The following is an 18,378-nucleotide window of genomic DNA, read 5'->3' on the forward strand; positions in this document are numbered from 1 at the left end:
CCACCCTGGAGCTTTCTCAGCCACTCTCAGGGCCAGGGACGGGACGAGCCGGCCTGGCAGCAGGCACTGGGCCCAGCCGCGTCTTCACTCCCACCAACAAAAAGGGGCGGGGGGGAGAGAGAGAGAGAGAGAAAGAGAGAGAGACCGGGCGCGGCGGGCCAGCTGGCCGGTGGGGAGTCCCGGGCGTGGGCGCTGGGAGCTGGGGAAGCCCCGCCGGCACCTCCCAGGCTACGGTGTGAGAGGGGTGGAGAATGGGGTGGGGGGGTTGGGAGAGCGTCCTCCTCCCGCGGGCCTCATTGTCCTCCTCTGTAAAGTGGCCCCCCTTCTGAGGGCTGGTACGCGCGCCAAGGTCTGGCAGGGGCCGACGTGCGTCGAGACCGGCCGAGAGTGACCGGCACCGGGAGGCGGAGGCCGGGACCCCCTCCTCTCCGCGGCGGGGGCGGGGCCTTAGGGGGCTGGCCCTTGTGAAGGCGGGCCCTGAGCGGGGGCGGGGCCGTGGCAGGCACCTGGGTGAGGTCGCGCCGCCCCGCCCCCTTGCACTTCCGTGTGCAGCGGCTCGAGAGAGGGAGGCTGCGGCACCGGGATCCCCGGAGCGACCCTCGGCATCCGCCCGCCGCGCTGAGGCCCGGACGGGACTCAGCGGCCTCCGGGCCCGTCCCGGTCGGGCCCGCATCGACCCCCAGTCCTCGCGCGCGCCCCGGAACGGAGCAGGGAGCTGGACCCCAGACGTCGAGACCCCTGGCGCCTGGAGGTGTGCGGGAGGTGAGTGAGGGCCGGGACCGGACGAGGGAGCCGGGCTACCCTTAGGGCGCGCCGCCCCTCCCTTCCCCCTCTCCAATCCGGTTCTCGTTTCCAAAACTGAGAAACTGAGCCGCGGCCAGCGAAAGTCCCCGCCGCGCTCCGAGACCCGCCGGTGCCTCCGTCCCCGGTCCGTCGGTCTGTCCCTCCGTTCAGCGGTACGGGCCGAGGCCCTCTCGTTGGTCTGCTCCCGGCCCCTCTACCCGCCAGTATGTCCCTAGACCCTCCGAGCGTCCGCCCGTCCCCGTCGATTCCCTGGGGCCCTCGGTCGGTCCATCTGTCCCCACCCCCTCTTGTGTTCCCGCGTCCGCGTCTTCCTAATCTTGATCTGTCTGTCCTTAGACCTCCGCGTGCCCCACCCCCACCGCACCTCCCGCCGCCCCTGGATCCCGTCCTCCCAGAGCCGCGCCCCCAACCCACGCTCGTCGCCCCCTGCCGGTCCCGCCGCCTCTCCTTTTCTACCGCGGAGCAGAAGCCAGGCCGCCTGCCTTGCCTCGCCGCCCGCCCCTGGGTCCCTGCCCGGCCCAGCCGGAGCGGCGCCTCCTTCTCGCTCGCTCTCTCCTTTCAGTCTGGGTGTCTCTCTCGGTCTTTCTCCATCTGTCTCCGGCTGGGCGTGGCTCCAGTCTCCACCATCCCCCTTACCGCCCCACCCCTCCGCCCCTCTGAGCCCCCTCGCCTAGAGGCCCCTTCCAGGTCCCGTCGGTCCTAGCCCCTCCGCAATTCAGACGCCACCCCTCCCCCCGTGGGTCCCGGCCAGGTGAGGGGAGAGAGTGGAGGAGATTCGGGGTGAAGAGGCTGGAGGTGGGCACCGTCAGAACTGTCCTACTTTTCTGACTCTCATTTCCTCCCGTAAGAAGGGAGAGCCCCACTAAGCCCCCCACTCACACCTGGTCAGAAGGATTTGCTGTGCGTAAGAGCATCCCCTTCTCCTCTGGTCCCTACCCTATACGGTTGGACTTGACTCCTTGTAATGAGTTGCCTGTATCTGGACATGTAGGTACATTGTGTGTCTGTGTCTGCCTGTGTGTTCTTTGTCACTGTGTCTGGAACTTGCCTCTGTGGTCTTTTCCCACCTGTGTGCCTTCCCTATGTACATGTGTGTATGTCTGTGTGTCCTGAGGCTCTGTGTGCCCTTCGCAACTCTGTGTGCACTATGTCTTGGTGTGTCCTTTATCACCAGACTCCCGTCAATGTGTTGGGGTGTGTGTGTGTCTTTGTGTGCCTATGTGTCCCTTGTGTGTCTGGACAGTCCTATGTTGTACACTGGGCGTGCCATGGTGACCCACTGGCCAAATACATTTGAGCTGTTAGTTTTGGGAGCCTGTGTTAGAGTGTTAGCCCACCAGGCTCATGTGTGTGTCTGAGTGTGGGTATGTGTGTAACACTCGTTCTTCCTCTCCCTCTGCTACTGAGCCTCTGTGACCAGGCTGACCTGGTCACCAAGGGAGGGGACTGGTCCCTTGAGTTTCCTTGTTCCTGCTGTGGACTGAGTTGGGGTGCGGTGGACAGGCCCGTAGAGGGCAGTCCTGTTTGTGTGTGTGTGTGTGTGTGTGTGTATGTGATGTAGAGGTGTTTGGACAGCTATACCTAGCTATAGGCTGGTATAAGGGATCTGGTGTGTTCAGAACTGTGGCTGGGCGAGACTGGTGAGTGTGTGACTGGTGGGAGACTCACAGTCTGACTATGAAACTGCCAGTCTGTGTGCTAGGGAGTCCCTGTGATTGTAGGGAACCGAGAGTGTGGTGCCTGCGCCCCGAGGTGACAGTGCTGGGCAGGAAGGTGAGAGCCCCAGTGTGTGTGAGCATGTGGGAGGCTGTGAGGGTGTGGATGTGCACGGGGCACCTCAAGGCCAGCCCTGGTTCCTGGGGAGTTGGGGAAGGCCTCTATCTCTTGCCTTCCTCTGCTCCCCCAAGTTGAAGGATACCCGAGGGCAAGTCTTTGGGTTTGCAGTGCTGTGACCAAGACCTAGGGCTCAAATACTCACTGTGCCTCTTACGGGTGCAAGACTGGGGCTAGGCCTCTCTAAGGCTGAGTCCCCTTACCTGCAGAATGGAGAAAGTTGCTGTGAGGACTTGAGGTCCTGTGTCAACAGTCCTCTAACACAGGCTTGCTTGTCAGAGCTCAGCACATGCTAAGTCTTATTTGGAGACCACTCCCCCCTGCCTACTCTATGGTCTCCATTTTCCTGAGAGCTGGGCTAATAAAAGCCCAGATAGTCCCCCACCCAGTTTCTTTTCTGTGATGTGTCTGGTGCCCCCTCCCGTGCCCTTTACCAGACTGCTTTCGGAAGGGCTGAGGGCTGGCAGAGACCCCAGCAGCCTTATTCAGCCCACTTGACACCTGCCCAGTCTCAGCAACACTGATGGGGAAGAAGGGGCTCGGGGTGGGGGGGTGATTTGGAGCTTGACTGCAGGATGCTGACACCATTTAGCTGCCACAGCTAATTGGAGTTTAAATTAAAATTAGAAATAAAGTACAGACAAGCCTGAGGATGACTCAGTCCCTAGGGAGCGGTGATGGGGGTCTTCAGTGGGAGGAGGAGCTCACATCTTGGGGAGAGGAATCTTTTGTGGAGGCCCAGGCCTTTCAGCCAGGAGACCTGGGACACCTTGCTGCCATTGCCATTCCTTCCTTCTAGGATCTCTCTGGGCCTCGGTTTTTTCAGCTGTATAATGGGCACAATATTAATGTGAGAATCACCTGAGCTAAAAGGTGTAAAACAAAGAATAAAAAAGTGTCATGAGGCACCTGGGTGGCTCAGTTGGTTGAGCATCCAACTTCTGATATCAGTTCAGGTCGTGATCTCCTTGTTCAGAATCGAGCCCCTCGTAGCACTCCGTGCTCAGCATGGAGCCTGCTTAAGATTCTCTCTCTCCCTCTCTCTCTCTGCCCCCTCCTTCAAAATAAATAAATAAACATTTTTTTAAAAAATGTCACTATTTGGTACTCCCAAGGTGAGTCTAGCACAGGAGCTATATCATGCCGCATCACTGGGGCCTCAGAACCACCTGGAGAGATGTAGTCTCCTCATTTTAAAGATAAGATAAACTGAGGCTCAGGGAAATTACCCCAGGCCACAGAGCAGTGGCTCCCCCAATTGCCACTAGGTCTCCTAAGTCATAGGGCAACCTCTTGCAGACAGGAAGATTAGGACAACCTCGGGCGGACAGTGGGAGCTTTCTTGCTGCATCTGTAGTCTGGAAATGCTCTGAGGGCTGAGACACAGCGATCCAACCCCTAGCGTGGAGAGGACATGGGGCCGGTGCCCTGGAGAAGTTGGGCCCAACACTCCACTTCACAGAAGAGAAAACTGGGTCCAAAGAGGCTGAGGCCTCAGAGCCAGATGGGGCTGAGCCGGGCCTGCGTTGGTCGTTCTGGGGCTGACTGATGGGGAAAGCCTGTTTGGCAGTGCCTCCCAGCTCAGCTGTTGCCTCTTGTTCCTGCAGGTCTGCCTGGAACTGGCCCAGGTGAGGGCAGCGGACCTACTTCTGGTGGTGGTAGCGTGGCGGTGGCCGCAGCGGGAGCCAGGACTGAGTGCAAGGGGGAGCCAGGAGCCCCAGGTAAGACTGGATCCTCCTAGACAGATGGACATATGGACAGTGTGCCAGGGTGGCCTTCCTCTTTGGGTTCCTCCCCATCTGCTGGGGCTGGGGCTGGGGCTGGGTCAGGTAGGGGAAGGGTCACACAGAGTCCCTGGGTTGAGTGAGGAGCCTGGGTGCCCAGAGCGGGCAGCAGTTGGCCTTGCCTATGAGGGCTCCCTGCCTGACACTGGCTCTTGGCCCAGGGAAGACTGTGGCCTTGGAGCTCAGAGGCCTGGGGCCCACCGGCCATCTGGGGTGAGGAGGGGTGACATTTTGCTAGTCAGTTAGAAAGAAGGCGGGGCATGTGCCAAGGGTTCAGGGTGGATGTATCAGCTTTTCTATGGCCTCTTGTCTCTGCCTCAGGCTGTTCTCATCATCTCACAGGGAAACTGAGGTTTGCCCTGGGCCCCACGGTGTGTTGGACACCAAACTGAGAATGGAATGAGGTCTCTCCTGAGTTCTTTTCCACATCCCAGTTCCCTCATTTGCCCATCTTCTCTGGGGTGAAGGAGAGATACACAATTCTCCTCCCCAGCCTCCAGATTCTGGGTGAGTTAGGCAGTCTCTAAGTAATACTGGGGAAGGCTGCACTCAGGCTCCTTATAAAGCTAAAGATTCCTTCTTTTGGGGCCAGACCTCCTTCCTTCTGCCCTCATTATAATGAAAACAGCCCTGAGAGTTACCTATCGAATGTCCAAAGTTCAGTGGATAAGATTCTGGGGTGTGATTGAGGGGGTTTGCTGAGGGCACTTGGAACCTAGGGAGTGACAGTGGGGAGGGGTGGCAAAGGTGGTCTTTCCTCAGGGAGGCCTCCCTGATCAACCCCTGCTCCTGCCCCTACTGCCCCACTCCCGCCCCTACTGGTATCTACAGGTTTTGGGGGGGCAGCAGGGGTGGGGGGTGGTGGTGAATAGATCAGTGGGGGCTGTGCTCTCAGAGCTTAACTTGGAGGGGAAGGAGGGCAGGAGGGCAGGGCCCTGGCTCCTGGGATGGGAGTGGGGGCTAAACAAGGGGAGGGTCATCATTGGGTCTGCTGTTTATTCAACTTACCATCAAACCTGGTGAGGGGAGGGGAGGAGGTGTCCTTGGCAGGCTGGAGGCCTCTGCTACCTGAGGTCAGGGACCCACCCACTCCCAGCACTGAGCCTCATTCCCTAAGAAATTCAACCAATTAGTCTTGGAGCCAGCCCACTTTCAAAGCTCAAACCTCACCTCCCAGCCGGCGCAGACACAGATATGCTCACACAGGGATATAGAAACTGAGCTGCCCTCTGCGCCCAGGCCTGCACACCCTCAAGTGTCCACACACGCACCACACATGCGCACACACATCCACAGGCATGCTCAAACACGCACTCGGGTGCTCGGCCAGTCACCCTTGCATTCAGAAGCCTGCCCACACACACCACACTGCCCATCCTGGGTCAGGAAACGGGGTCCTTGGTCAGGGTCACAACCCAGCCTGTGTCTGGCACTGAGGGTGAGGTTTGAGGTGTGGTTGTGACCACAGGTGCTCCAGGGGGCTGGGCCACACCAGGAGGTGGGCTCTGCCTGCCCAGGCATTCACCAGCCATCCTGCTCACCTGGGCCAGATCCCGCCCCCCCCCCCCCCCCCCCCCCGGCTGACCAGGACTCAGTAGGGGGTGGGGGGAGGGACGATGGGGGACAACTTCAGCTGTGCTGGCACTGTTTGTGGCTGCTGCCGCAGAGGAGGAAGTGGGCTGCCTGTGGTCATGGGGCTAAGGTGCTCGAAGGTGGGTGGGGGTCCAATCAGTTCCTCTGTCCCCGCAGTGTCAGTGCCTACAGCGGAGTTGCTGGGCTCTGGCGACTGGGAGGCAAGCAGGGTACTTCTCCCAGGGCGGTCTGTACACTTTCCAAGGCCTGGGCCCAGGGAGAGATCTGTCCATCTGAGGTGCTTCCGGAGGCTCACTTCCCTTGGGCTGCCCAGGAAGTGGTTTCAGAGTGGGACTGACCAGCCCTCCGGCTGTGGCCTGCCCCGCCCCGGCCTTGCCTGTGAGGGGAGCAGGGCCTGGCCAGTGGGTTAGGCTGACTGACCAGGCTTCCCGCTGCCAGGGCTGACCAGGCCTTGACAGAGGCCCGAGGAGAGGGCTCGGGGAGCTGAGGCTATGAAGTCCCCTGCAACCCCCATCACCCCAGCTCCTCCTTTCCTCTGAGCTCAGAGGCTCAGAGCGCTAACTCTGGCAGGCAGAGCCGCGTCGCATGAACTGGCGTCGGCTGGGTTGCGTCTCAGGGATTAGCCGGCTCCAAGCTGTACGAATGAACTTGGACAAGTGGCTTTGATGCCTGGTGCCTCATCTTTCTTCTCTGACAGATGAGACAATGATAGCATCCATCTTCCTGTGGTTGTGCCGGAAGCTACAGATAATGTATGCAAAGTAGCTAGCATCTTGCCTGGCACTTTATTAGTGTTTAAGGGGTAGAAACTGGAGTTATGTAAAGCACTTAGCACTCAGTTTGTGGTAACAATCCCCCAAAACAGCAAGTGGTACTGATGGTGGGGTTATTATCGTCTGAAGGCCTGGGCACTGGCCCAGTGTCACAGGGCCAGGTGGCTGCACAATGCGGCTGAGAAGCCAGGTCTCAGGCTCCTTCACTCCCGCTCTGTTCTGCCTCCCGGTGGCAATGCTGCAGGGTGGGGAGGGTACGTTCCATGTCCTCTGAGGAGAGGAGCTGCAGGGCGGAGCAGCTGTGCCCACTCAGCAGCCCAGCCCCCTCACTCCCTTTCAAAGGGAGGAAAATAGATCTCATGACAAATGGATGCAGGGAAGAGAAAGGCAGCTGCCTGCTGCCCCCTCAGCCTCCCCTGGGCCCCTTCCCTGACTCTGGTCCCCTGCGGGACGTTGGGCCTGGAGAAACTGACGCTGGTGATGGGGGTGGTGGGTGGTGAGCCCTCCTGCCAGACTGCCTGCCCTTTGGACCCCTGGAGTCAGCCTGTGGACTGGGAAGGGGGTAGACATCTGGGGATAGAAACTCCCCCTACACACATGTCCATACATACATCCTTGACACGTGGCGGCTGGTGACAGGGACATGCTTGTGCTAGCGACAGGGAGGGGAAGCCCTTTGCTATCCAGGGCCCAGAGGCTGGGGGCCTCGGGTGTTGGTGTGGTAATGATAGTGGTATTGTAGGCGGGGGCCAGAAGACTGGAGGGCTGGAGATTGGCAGGGGTCTGGGCTAGGAGTTTTGAGTGAGGGCATATCCTGAAGGTTTAGGAGCAAGACCTCTGCAAGCACCAGACAGACCTGGGTTCGAATTCTCACTTGATATTTACTGGCTGTGTAGTCTTGAGCCAGGGACTAGACTGCTTTGAGCCTCAGCTGCCTCATCTGTGAAATGGGAAGGTGAAGGAGTTGTCCATTTGAGACCTGAATGATAAGGAGCCAGTGTGTGTTTCAGAGGAGGGGCAGGAAGACAGAACAGCAAATGCGGAGACTCCTAAGCAGGAAGGAACTTGGCTGTTCAGGGAACTGAAAGGGGTCACTGTGGCCTGGGGCAGAGGAGTGAGGGGAAGGCAGTGGCCGAGGAGGTCAGGGAGGGTGGGTCAGGCCCGGGGGAGGCACCTAGGCTTATTGGGAAGGAAAAGGTAACCATTAGGGATTTGGGCAGGGAGTGACGAGATCTGCCTTAGTTGCTGGGGCAGAAGGACTGTGGGGCCAGAGCAGAGGATGGAGAGCAAGCAGGTGCAGAGCCTGGGGAAGGTGATGGGGTGCTAGGATGGGGACAGCGGTGGACAGAAGAGATTACTTCAGGGTAGAATGCAGCACAGAACTGATGGTGATGCTGTGTGGGGAGGAGGGTGAACCCCCCACCTCCTCTGGTGTCATGGGGCCAGTGCTGGCCCTGCTAGGAGATGAGGGGACACTTGCGTGGAGGACACGAGGAGGCCTGGCTCAAGTGCATTTGAGTGTCTCTAGAGCATGGTGAGCTTGGGGAGGCAGGTGGGCCCACAGGCAGGCCTGGAGTTTGTGGGACCTGAGCTGAAAGCAGAGACATGAGAGTCAAGAGGTAGCGTGCAAGCCTGGGCTGGGGAGGACGGGGTTCGGCAGGTCTTTGGTGGGAAAGTTCAAGAGGCCCTCGGTATGGGGTTGGGATGGCTGTCCCTCGAAGGTCCCTGCCAAGGTGCCCAGGAGGGCAGGCTTGCGGTGGCTGAGCCACTGTTTTCACAACAGCCCCGGAAGCTTTGGATCATGTCACTGGCTTGTTGGGTAAACAGGCACAGTGGAGCGGCTAGATCAGATGCTTGCTTGGTGTGGGCTGCAGGGGCTGGGAGCCCGGACCAGGGTGGAGGGAGACAGGAGGATTGCAGGGCCTTCTAGAACTAGGGCTGGAGAAAGCTTGTGGGTCTGAAGTATCAGTACAGGGAGACCGAGGCCCTGAGAGAGAGAGCAGCTAGCCCAGGGTCTGCCAATGGTCTCAGGCTGCCTTTGCCAAGCCTGGTCTTTTCCCAGAGCAGCAGTCCAGAGCAGGGCATTACAGGGGTGGGAGGCTTGAGAGAGCCCCTTTACCACTGATCCTGGTGACAGGACGGCTGGAAATGGGCAGGGGGGCAGGCGTGGAGAGGCCAGGTGTGAGGGTGGAGGAGGTGATAAGGATGATGGTGCCAGGTCTTGCACTCAGCACAGCCTCCTAGGCAGGGCAAGATCACTCCCTTTTACAGACGGGGATGCCAGGGCACCTTCACCAGGCTCACAGGGCACCAAGGAGCAGACCAGGTCTGAACTAGACCTGTCCAACCTACACCCAGGCCCCCACTCCTAAGTTCCTGTGTTCACTGCCCGCCATGGGATGGCACGCCATGGCCCTGCCTCTCTCCCGGCTTCTCCTGATCCCCAGATGGGGAGGCGTCATCCGAGCCCTACTCCCCTTGTGGTGATGGGTGGCAAAAGCCTTAGGCGCCCATTTCACCTTCTCCCAAACACAGAGATTAATGTCAACTATGGGGAGAACCATGGGAATCTGGAAGTAGGCCTCTGGGGGTGCAGAGGGACAAGGTGGAGGAAGTAGACTCGGGGCCCACCTCTTTGGAGGCTGGAGGAGGAACCATTCCCACCCCCAGGCACACAGACATGCCCTCACCCCACAGGAGGCCAGGTGGCCAGTTCCAGAGTTAGAACTGGAGGGTCCCCCTCTGCCTCCCCACGGGGCTGCCCCAACGGCTTTGTGGCTTTGGATGAATTGCTCTCTTTTTGTTGAGTTCTGCTCAGTGAGTCTGAGCTCACTGGAGGTCATGTGTGAGGTACCTGGCGTGGCCGTCCCACCTGACAGGTGTGAACCTTCCCCTCCTTCCGTGTGCCAGGCCTCGGACTGCCACCTGTGACCCCTGGTCTCGTCCTCAGCCTCCGCTGTCCCCTCAGATGGGTGGGCGGGGAGGCCTGCCCAGTGATGTATGCGACTGGCCCACTTCTTCCTCTGTGCACTTTGGACTTTGCTCTGGGCCAGGAGGGACTTTCTCTGCCTCCTTCCGTGGAGAGGCCCAGCCTGCCTGACACCCAGCTGCTGTTTCCCTCCTTAGCTGTTGTGCCCCAGGGGCTGTGGTCGAAAAGGCTACATTTGGACATTCCTGGTGCCAGACCCTAGCCAGACGTGTGTGGGTGCTTCCAGACTTGTGTGTTTATCCCTGTCTGCCTGGAATATCTCTGTCCATTGTGCTGGTGATACCGTGTGTGCACACAGATCTCTCTGCGCTTATGAGTGCATGAGGGTATCGATGTCTGTCAACAGGTGACAGCGGTTGTGGGGGGTGGTGTTTCTCAGTGTGTGTCACTGAGTCATCCTAGGAGTGTGTATGTGCCTGTGGTTACAACCATCTGTGTGTGTGTCTAACTGCAAGCAGGGTTCCCCATGTGTAACTGTGTTTGGGTTGGTGGGTGTGCCCGTGTGTGCACACATGTGCAGTTATTCTGGGAAAGACCCTCATGTACCCCCCACCCCAGCTCTTCACAGAGGCCCCCTTGTCCTCAGTCCTGCCATGAAGGGGCCTTTGTTTCTCCCTCAGGGGGTACCTGGAACTCTCCCTCTGACTGAGCCCAGGGCTTCCCCAATCCTAGGACTAGCTGAGTGACTCAAGGCCTGGGCCTGGCATGGACTATGCCCCCAAGAAGGTCCTATCCTCACCCCTCCCCTTACCATGTGCTGGCAGGAGGAGTGTGAGCCAGTGACAGCCAGGGTCCCAAGTCTTGCCTCTCAGACCCTTCCAGATCCTCTGACTGGCTGGGCCAGCTGCACCCCTGCACATCTCTCAGATTGAAGCCTGGTCCCCATTCTACCCCAGCCCCTCTCGCTCCCTTCCACTCACTACCTGAGCAGCGGTCATATTCTCCTCTGTAGTTACATATTTATGTGACTGTCCCCCACCTTCCTAGCTGTGAGTTCCATGGCCCAGTATGTCTTGTCACTGTGGTGCCTGCTGGCTGGGCCTGAGGAGGGCTGGACTGGGCCTTTGGGACTTAGAGCCCCCACCCCATCGTGTGCAGAATTATGTCACCACCTTTACGTGCTTTCCTGGGAAGAGGGTCCACATCTTTCATTGGTTCTCAGGGTATGACCACCCCTTTGCAATTGCAGAGGCTTCACTCATGCTGCTCAGGCCTCACCTGTGATTCCCACTGGATCCCTGTGGACTGGGTCAGCCTGGCAGAATGATTTTTGAATGTCCCCAGGACATTCATATGTGTGGCCAGAGCTGAGAAGCCCAAGACAGGGACTGAGACAGTGCCCAGAGAACAGACCCAGGTCCTCAGCATGCACTTCTCAGACAACTGCACAGGGTACCTGTAGTGAGTACATGAGGCAGGGAAGAAGCTGGCTTCCTGATTCCCCAGGGTTGGCCTTTAGAACTGTCTGGAAGGATATGTAGGAATTCAGGACATTCTGGCTGAGGGAATAGCATATGTAAAAGAGGGGGCTTAAAAGCGAGATAGGAGTTCACAGAGTAGCCAGAGGTGAGACCTGAGGTGAAGCAAGCCAGGGCCAGGCTGAGGTCTGGGGTTTCTCCAAGGGCAGTGGGAGCCCAGGAAGTTTCATGGGTTGGTGGTGACTGAGGTCGCTGGGGAAAGGGAGGAGAGTCCACTGCAGTGGTTGGTCTGTGAGGAGCGGGGCAAGAAGGAGCACTCATGGGGGTTGGGAGCAAGTGTCTGGACTTGCTCTGGGACTTGGCTATGATCTGAGACCGTAGCTGGTTCTCCTCCAAGACAAAGCTGGTCATATGGAGGCTGGGGCACAGGACCTGGTGGAAGGGCCTTAGAGGGGACCTTGCCTAGCCCTTCCCCTCCCCCACCTCCTGCTCTTCTTGCTGAGCCCATTTCCTGGGTTGTGAAACCCCTGTGGCCTCTCTGACTTGCTTCCGTCTGGGAAGGCCATCTGGGGAGGCCATCCTCCCTGCCAAGCCCGGCTGCCTTGCCCTGTTGCTGCTCTGCCAGAGTCAGCCCTGCTCCATACTACTGATCACACTGCCTTTCACTCGCCTTCACTCCCACTCTCTGGGCCTCATGTGTCCTCCCTCCTTCATTCATCCTTTTAGGCCCAAGTGGGCTAGACCTTGAACTACTTCCCAGGCCGGGTCTGTATACCGAGGAAATCCTGGGCCGACACTGCCTCCACTTTGCAGCCAACTCCACCCAGCCTTGACTGGCAGCGGGTGGTACCTTCCATGGGCAGGTGACAGGGGCTGGCCCCAAGATTGGGCAGATATGTGTGGGAAAGGGTTGCATGGGAGGTGGGCGTCTTCTGCCCCAGCAGCTGCCCCGGCTCTGTTTGCTTGCCTTTCTCGACCTCAGCCTGCCCCCTCTTATTTCCCTGGCAGATTTTCTGAGGAAGCCTCCATCTATGTTTGCACACACTCCCCAAGAGCCTGGCCAAGTCTCTCTTCTTGGGGCCCCACTTTGCTCCTCAGTCCAGTGGGCATGTCCCTGTGGCCTATGAGACAGAATCCAGTGCCAGGGAAGGACCGGAGTAGAGGGGCCAGGTCGGGTCTGGGGACCTGGAGACTCTCATTGCAGGACCTCATTCTTGGTTTCCCCCTCCCTGCAAAGAGGAGATGGGCGGGTCAGTGTCTAAAGGTCCATCTCTTAGATATGTTTTGATTTAATGGGTTTTATTTTTCACCTTTAACAAAACTGTTATTGAACAGATTACACGCGATTGCTGTGGAAGAGTTAGAAAGTACACTTCTATTCCGGATGGCACACCTCAGGCCATGTCTCCCACATCACCCCCATTGCTGGAACACACTCACGGGTGTACACGTGGATGTGCAGCATGCACACTTGTCCTCTGTGCCCCAGGAGTCCTCACCAGTGCGGTCACTCTGCTCACCTCAAGGTTGGCCTTGTCCACTGCCCTGGGCGGCCTGGGAGTACATTGCCCTGGAGGAGGTGACCTGCCTGCTCTGGTCCTGCCCAGCACCACCTTTCCTTACCTCTGGGTGGCTGGTCTAGGGTGGGGTGGGGAGCCGAGTCAGTGGGCCCTCATGCCTTGGGACTGGAATCTAGTATGGCCTAGGCTTCCCCAGGTTTTGAGCACCAGAGGCTGGCCCAAGGGGCTGGGATGGGCGGAAAGGTAGAATTCAGGGGTCTGTACCACCCTCATACAGAAAAGGAAGAGGTCCTCAAGGTCAGGTCTAGGACTGGCCCAGAGGGGGTTGGGCAGATAGACTCTGATTAAGCACAGGGCACCACTCTCCTGGTGCCCTTACCCCTCTCCTCGTTTCCTCTGTCCTCAGTGTCTGTGTGTGGTGCTTGGCACATTTATCTGTCTGTACCTTTGCTCCCTCTTTCCCTTTGTCTCTTCTTCCTGACATGGTATACGGGAAAGAACATCGGCTGCAAGATGCCGGCCTGGATTCAAATCCTTCTACCACTTACTGGCTGTGTGACCTTGGGCAGGGCATTTAACCTCTCCAAATCTGTTTCTTCATCAGTAAAATACCCACTTCCAGAACCAGCACGGACACGAAGTGAGCTAATGCCATTACAAGGTTAATCTGGTGTGTGTTGGCCTTAGGGAAGGATGATCCTTCTTATAAGTGAGGGTGCTGAGATTCACCCCCAGATCCTCTGACTCTGTGTCCGGTGCTCCCCCACTTCATAGGGCTGCCTCTGCTATGGGCTGAAGAAACTGGAGAGTAGAGATTAACAGCCCACTGCTAGCTGGGAAAGGCCTGGCTGGCCTCAGCCGGCTCTGAGGGGCAGGTCCCCATGGAGGTCTGTGTGGGATCAGCCCTTGCCACTTCCAGGCCTGGCAGAGCGGCAGTGAGGCTGAGCCAGTGGCCTTCCTTTGGGGCCTGTGGGCCTGGGCCTATTTGCATGGGGGCTATAAATAATCGGCACACCTTGCTTTTGTGCTGTTACTTCAGTCCCTGGTTTCCCCACCAGTGTTCAGACTGCAAGGTAGATGGGCAGCGCTGGCTCCACTGTGCAGGGCCCAAGACCTCTCTCAGGGTCACGTGGTAATAGAAGAAGATCCTGGTTCATGGTGTCTGTCTCCCTCCTGGGGTCTGGGCCGTGCAGTGGGGTGGAGGGCCCATGCCCTAGTTTTAATCTACGAAGTTGGGGATGGGTGACCCAACCCTGGGATTACTGCTGAGTAGCCCCATGGGTCCCCCTCCTCATGGCACTGCGGCCTGGCTGCACAGGTTTGGGGCCAGGGCTGGGGCTTGCTGTGGTTACGGTTTCCCTCCAGTGGCTTCTAACTGAGCAGCAGCTGCTCTGAGTGTGATCATTGGGTGCTGGAGCACAGGCCTGATTGGCGGCCTGCGAGGCTGGGCTCTGCTTCACATTCCTGGGGCTTCTCTGATTCCATCTCCTCCATGCAGCCCCCTGGGGTGGTCCCCATGGACAGAAGTGGGTGAGGTCATGGAGCCTGGGACCATCTGGACTGGGCCCCAAGGGGAGGCGGTGGGGAGGCATCTTGACTGCTTGCCTCAAATGCCCAGATCATTTTGCCACCAAGGCTACCCTGACCCCCTCTCTCGCAGGAACCCAGGCCCCTGCAGCGTGACTACTGCTCCTTTGTCCCTGCCGGTGTGACCACTCAGCCCTCATCCTCTGAGATACTCAGAAAGCCCGTCAGTACCCCACCCTGGGTCCCAGGGTTATCCTGTTGGGAAGCACACGGCCCAGCGTGTCTGCTGGGGTCGGGCCTGGGGATTATGGATGCAAACTTGTGGCAAACGTGTGCTGTGCAGGGGCCCTGCCGATCATCTGGACCCCCCAGGGAGAACTCAGCCGGGTGCTCCACACCTTGGGTCCCCAGGCCAGCAGGGTGGCCTCACGAAGGGCACGATGTCCTTTTTGCCCGACAGTTTGGGACATTCACCCAGATTCACACACACACACACACACACACACACACACACACAGCCAGCCTGGCCCATGCAGCCTGCTTTCTTTCCCATTCACATTAGCTCAGTGCCCACTTTGTGCCACCCACTCACACCTTCAGACACGCCAGTTCACACACTCACACACGCTTGAGTTCAGGGAGGAGCCAGCAGCCCCCCACGGCTGGCTCCTCCTCCCTGCCTACCAAGAGGTCATAGTGGCTGGTTTGGCTGGTCTTACGCTGAAGGCTTTGGGATCTGAGCTCAGATGTGAGCTTACACACCCATTCTGGCTCCTTCTGAGTAGGAGCCAGGCCTGGGCAGGGGACGTGGTGGGGTCTGCCTCGCCTGGCGCACCTCCCCTCTCCCCTGGCTGCTGGCCTCAGAAGACCGGCGGGGCCCCTGGGCTGGGCTTCAGGCTGAGGTCAGTGTTTCCTGTGAGCTCATCTGGGCTGGGAGCTCTCGGCAGACCCGGCTGCTACTCTGGCTGCCTTGTGGAGGAGCTGGGGGAGCTATCCCAGGGGCAGGGCGGCTCTGGCATATTCACATGTATGTGGCGGGGGGGGGGGTCTAGGGGCACGTGTCTGAGACTGCCGCCACGCTGGCTTACGTTCAATATGGAGTGAGTACATACGTATGTGCATGTACATGAGTGAGTGTTCGTTCAACCATGTTTATGGAGCAGCCTCGTGTGTGGGGCCCAGAGCCAGTGTCCACGTAGGTGTATGAGGGTACACCCAGGGGCTTGCACATGTGGCCCTCCTCCAGGAATAACAACCCAAAAGACCCTCAGGGTCACCTCCTTGAGTGACCCTTGATTTGAGGAAGAGCAAGGAATAGGGCGAGATGTGGGGGTGACCTGTGTGGTTTAAAAAACAAATTCAGTGTTACGTTCAACATTAAAATAGTTTTGTATTTGGGAAAAATTAGTTGGAAAGCGCAGGCAACCTCTGTAGGATGAGGGGCACCTGACCCAGAGGGGCTGGGGTTCAAAAGGTCAGGGGTGAGGGTGGGGCCTTTCCCTGCCCTGGTCCCTGAATGAAGTGGGTGCTTAATTAGTGGAATCTCAGCTTTAGCTTCTGGCTCAGCCTCAGGGTTTCCGTTTCTCCATCTGAAAGGTGGGGGTGGTTATCTTGGCCCTATTTGTCCTCCTGGGTAGTTATGAATAAAAAACAAACTTCGAAAACCAAGAAGATCTGCAAGGGAACAGGGTGCAGGGAGGCGGGGGTACCGTCCTGCCCATCTTGGCTGGCACTGACGTGCTGGAGCCCAGCATATACCGAGTGCTCAGCACATAGTACGTGCACAGGAATTGGGTATTACAGGGGGCCTTAAATGAGTCCCCAAATAAATGACTCGTGGTCACAGACTCAATGCCTCCAGGGTCCCGGTAGGTTTTGGAAAGGAGTAAAAAGGGGGCCCCTGGCCTGGAGTAGACTGGCAGGAGTGCCAGCCAGCTGTTGCCCAGTGTGCTTGAGGTCACATCTTCATTTTACCAGGGATGCCACAAATCCAGACTTCCAGAAAACGTCTCAGTTTTGGCAACGGCAACTAGAACTAGTGCCCTGTAAGCACTAACTCAATGGGCCAAACTCAATGCAGTGAGAGTCCCCCGGGGGCACCCGAGCAGCGCCTCCTGGGACTGTCCCTTGCTGCCCGGCCTCACCCATTCTGTCTGTACAGCCGTACTGCAGGCCCCAGCATGGCACCGTTCCTGCGTATCGCCTTCACCTCCTATGAGCTCGGCTCCCTGCAGGCTGCAGACGAGGCCAGCCAGCCCTTCTGTGCCGTGAAGATGAAGGAGGCACTTAGCACAGGTAGGACTGAGAATCCAGGCTCAGTGGGAGGCCCTGCAGGGCCCATGCCTTGTTCCCCTAGAACTTCCGAGGGATCCTTCTCTTCCTCGTCCTTACCTCCCGGCCCAGCCCAGCTGTGGATGTAGGACCGTGGAGACCACCGAGTGCCCGTAGGGCTTCTAGCATTGGCTGTGTAGAGCCTTCTCCAGGGTGATCGTGGGGTGGAGGTGGGGGGGAGGGGGGATTCTGGCTCCTCCCCCATTGGTGGGTTCACCCAACAATTTCCTCATGCTCATCTGTGCCAGCCCCTGTGCTGGGCACTGAGGACACTGCCATGCTCCAGGGCTGACTTAGCCCTGCCCTCATGGGGCTCACAGTCAGGTGTGGAAGCCAGACAATGAGTCCCGTGACAGGGAAGCCCACAGGAAGCACTGTCCCAGGCTGGGCTCTCAGCAAGGTCCTCCTGGAAGAGACAAACATCTCACACCATTCCTTCTTGCTTCTGTCCTCACTTGCTGAGCCCCTGGCTCATCCCTTAGGTCCCGGCTGAGCTGTCCCTTCTTCCAGGAGGCATTCCCTGACCCTTAGGCTGGGGCATGCCACCTGACCATGACCCAGAGCAGGTCTAAAGCCCTGGCCTTGCTTTCTTCAATCTCATCACAGCTGTGGTTTAACGTTTACTTGAGGAATTAATGGGCTCATGTCTCTGCCCTGGACTGGGCTCTAGGGAGACAGGCACTGTTTTTCACTTTTCTTCCTGCCGTGTTCTTTACCTCCAAATGCCAAGGCTGGCATGATGGGCCTCCACATTTGTTCACTGAGTGCATGAGGGGAGGTGACAGCTAAGTGGGGCTGAGGAAGAGGGTCACAGGAAGAGGGAAGAGCAGGGGCTGGGATGGGATCTAGCAGGGCTTCCTAGAGGAGCTGCAGGCAGCTGTGTGCTCTGGAGTGTGTTAGGAATAACATGAGGCTGGGGAGGTGAGCAGAGCACAGTTGTGAAGGCGGGGGAGTGGAAATGTCAGAGGGAGAGCCAGGCGGATTCTCTCCGGCTGAAGGCTATGGGAAGTCTGGGGGTGGGGTGGTGGGACAGAGGGACCCCAGCCGGACCTTGCCTGCCCGGCCATGTTGCAGAGCGCGGGAAGACACTGGTGCAGAAGAAGCCCACCATGTATCCCGAGTGGAAGTCCACATTCGATGCCCACATCTACGAGGGCCGCGTCATCCAGATTGTGCTGATGCGAGCAGCCGAAGAGCCGATGTCTGAGGTGACAGTGGGTGTGTCGGTACTGGCCGAGCGCTGCAAGAAGAACAACGGCAAGGCCGAGTTCTGGGTGAGGACGTGAGGGCTGCAGCGTGTGCACGCACGTGTGCGGGCCCCTGGGTGAGCCTGGCTGCGGGGTGCAGGTCCTGTCTGGCCACTGGAGCAGCTCTGCGATCGGTGCTGGCTCTGTGATTTACCAGATCCCAGCCCCTCTGAGCCCAGTTCTGAATCTGTAAAAGGAGAAGCTAGTAAAAGACCCCACCTCAGGGTCATTTGTTCAGGTGACATGAGTCACTGGATGCCAAGGGCTTATTGTAGCGCTGGGCACATAGTAGGTGCTAAAGGGAGCCATCCTTGCCATTGCGACTACTCTTTTCCCTTTTAATTTTGTGAAAGCACAATATGCACAAGGTAAAACATTTCAGAATGTATGTAAGGGTATGTCCTGGCCCCACCACCAGGCACCGCACCCACTTCTCAGAGGCCCCCATTGTTCCAAGTTCTGTTTGGAGCCTTCACAGATATTCCAGGCCCAGGCAGGCATTAGGGAACACACTTATGTCTCCTCAACAGTGAGGAGGTGGGAGAAAGGGAAGGCTTAT

At 58.3% G+C, this 18,378-nt stretch overlaps 1 protein-coding gene across 1 annotated transcript in view; it reads left to right on the top strand.

Annotated features, from left to right (window-relative positions):
- Nucleotides 1-483: 483 nt before the first annotated feature.
- Nucleotides 484-18,378, top strand: part of PRKCD (protein kinase C delta) — a 29,722-nt gene continuing 11,827 nt past the window's right edge. The window contains exons 1-4 of the mRNA XM_043587634.1: nt 484-762; nt 4,245-4,358; nt 16,403-16,536; nt 17,647-17,846. Coding sequence (XP_043443569.1) covers nt 16,422-16,536; nt 17,647-17,846 — 315 coding nt within the window. The 5' untranslated portion in view covers nt 484-762; nt 4,245-4,358; nt 16,403-16,421. The remainder of the gene's footprint in view (nt 763-4,244; nt 4,359-16,402; nt 16,537-17,646; nt 17,847-18,378) is intronic.

Source organism: Prionailurus bengalensis, chromosome A2 (genome assembly GCF_016509475.1).
Source record: "Prionailurus bengalensis isolate Pbe53 chromosome A2, Fcat_Pben_1.1_paternal_pri, whole genome shotgun sequence".
In the NCBI taxonomy this organism is placed as follows: Eukaryota; Metazoa; Chordata; class Mammalia; order Carnivora; family Felidae; genus Prionailurus; species Prionailurus bengalensis.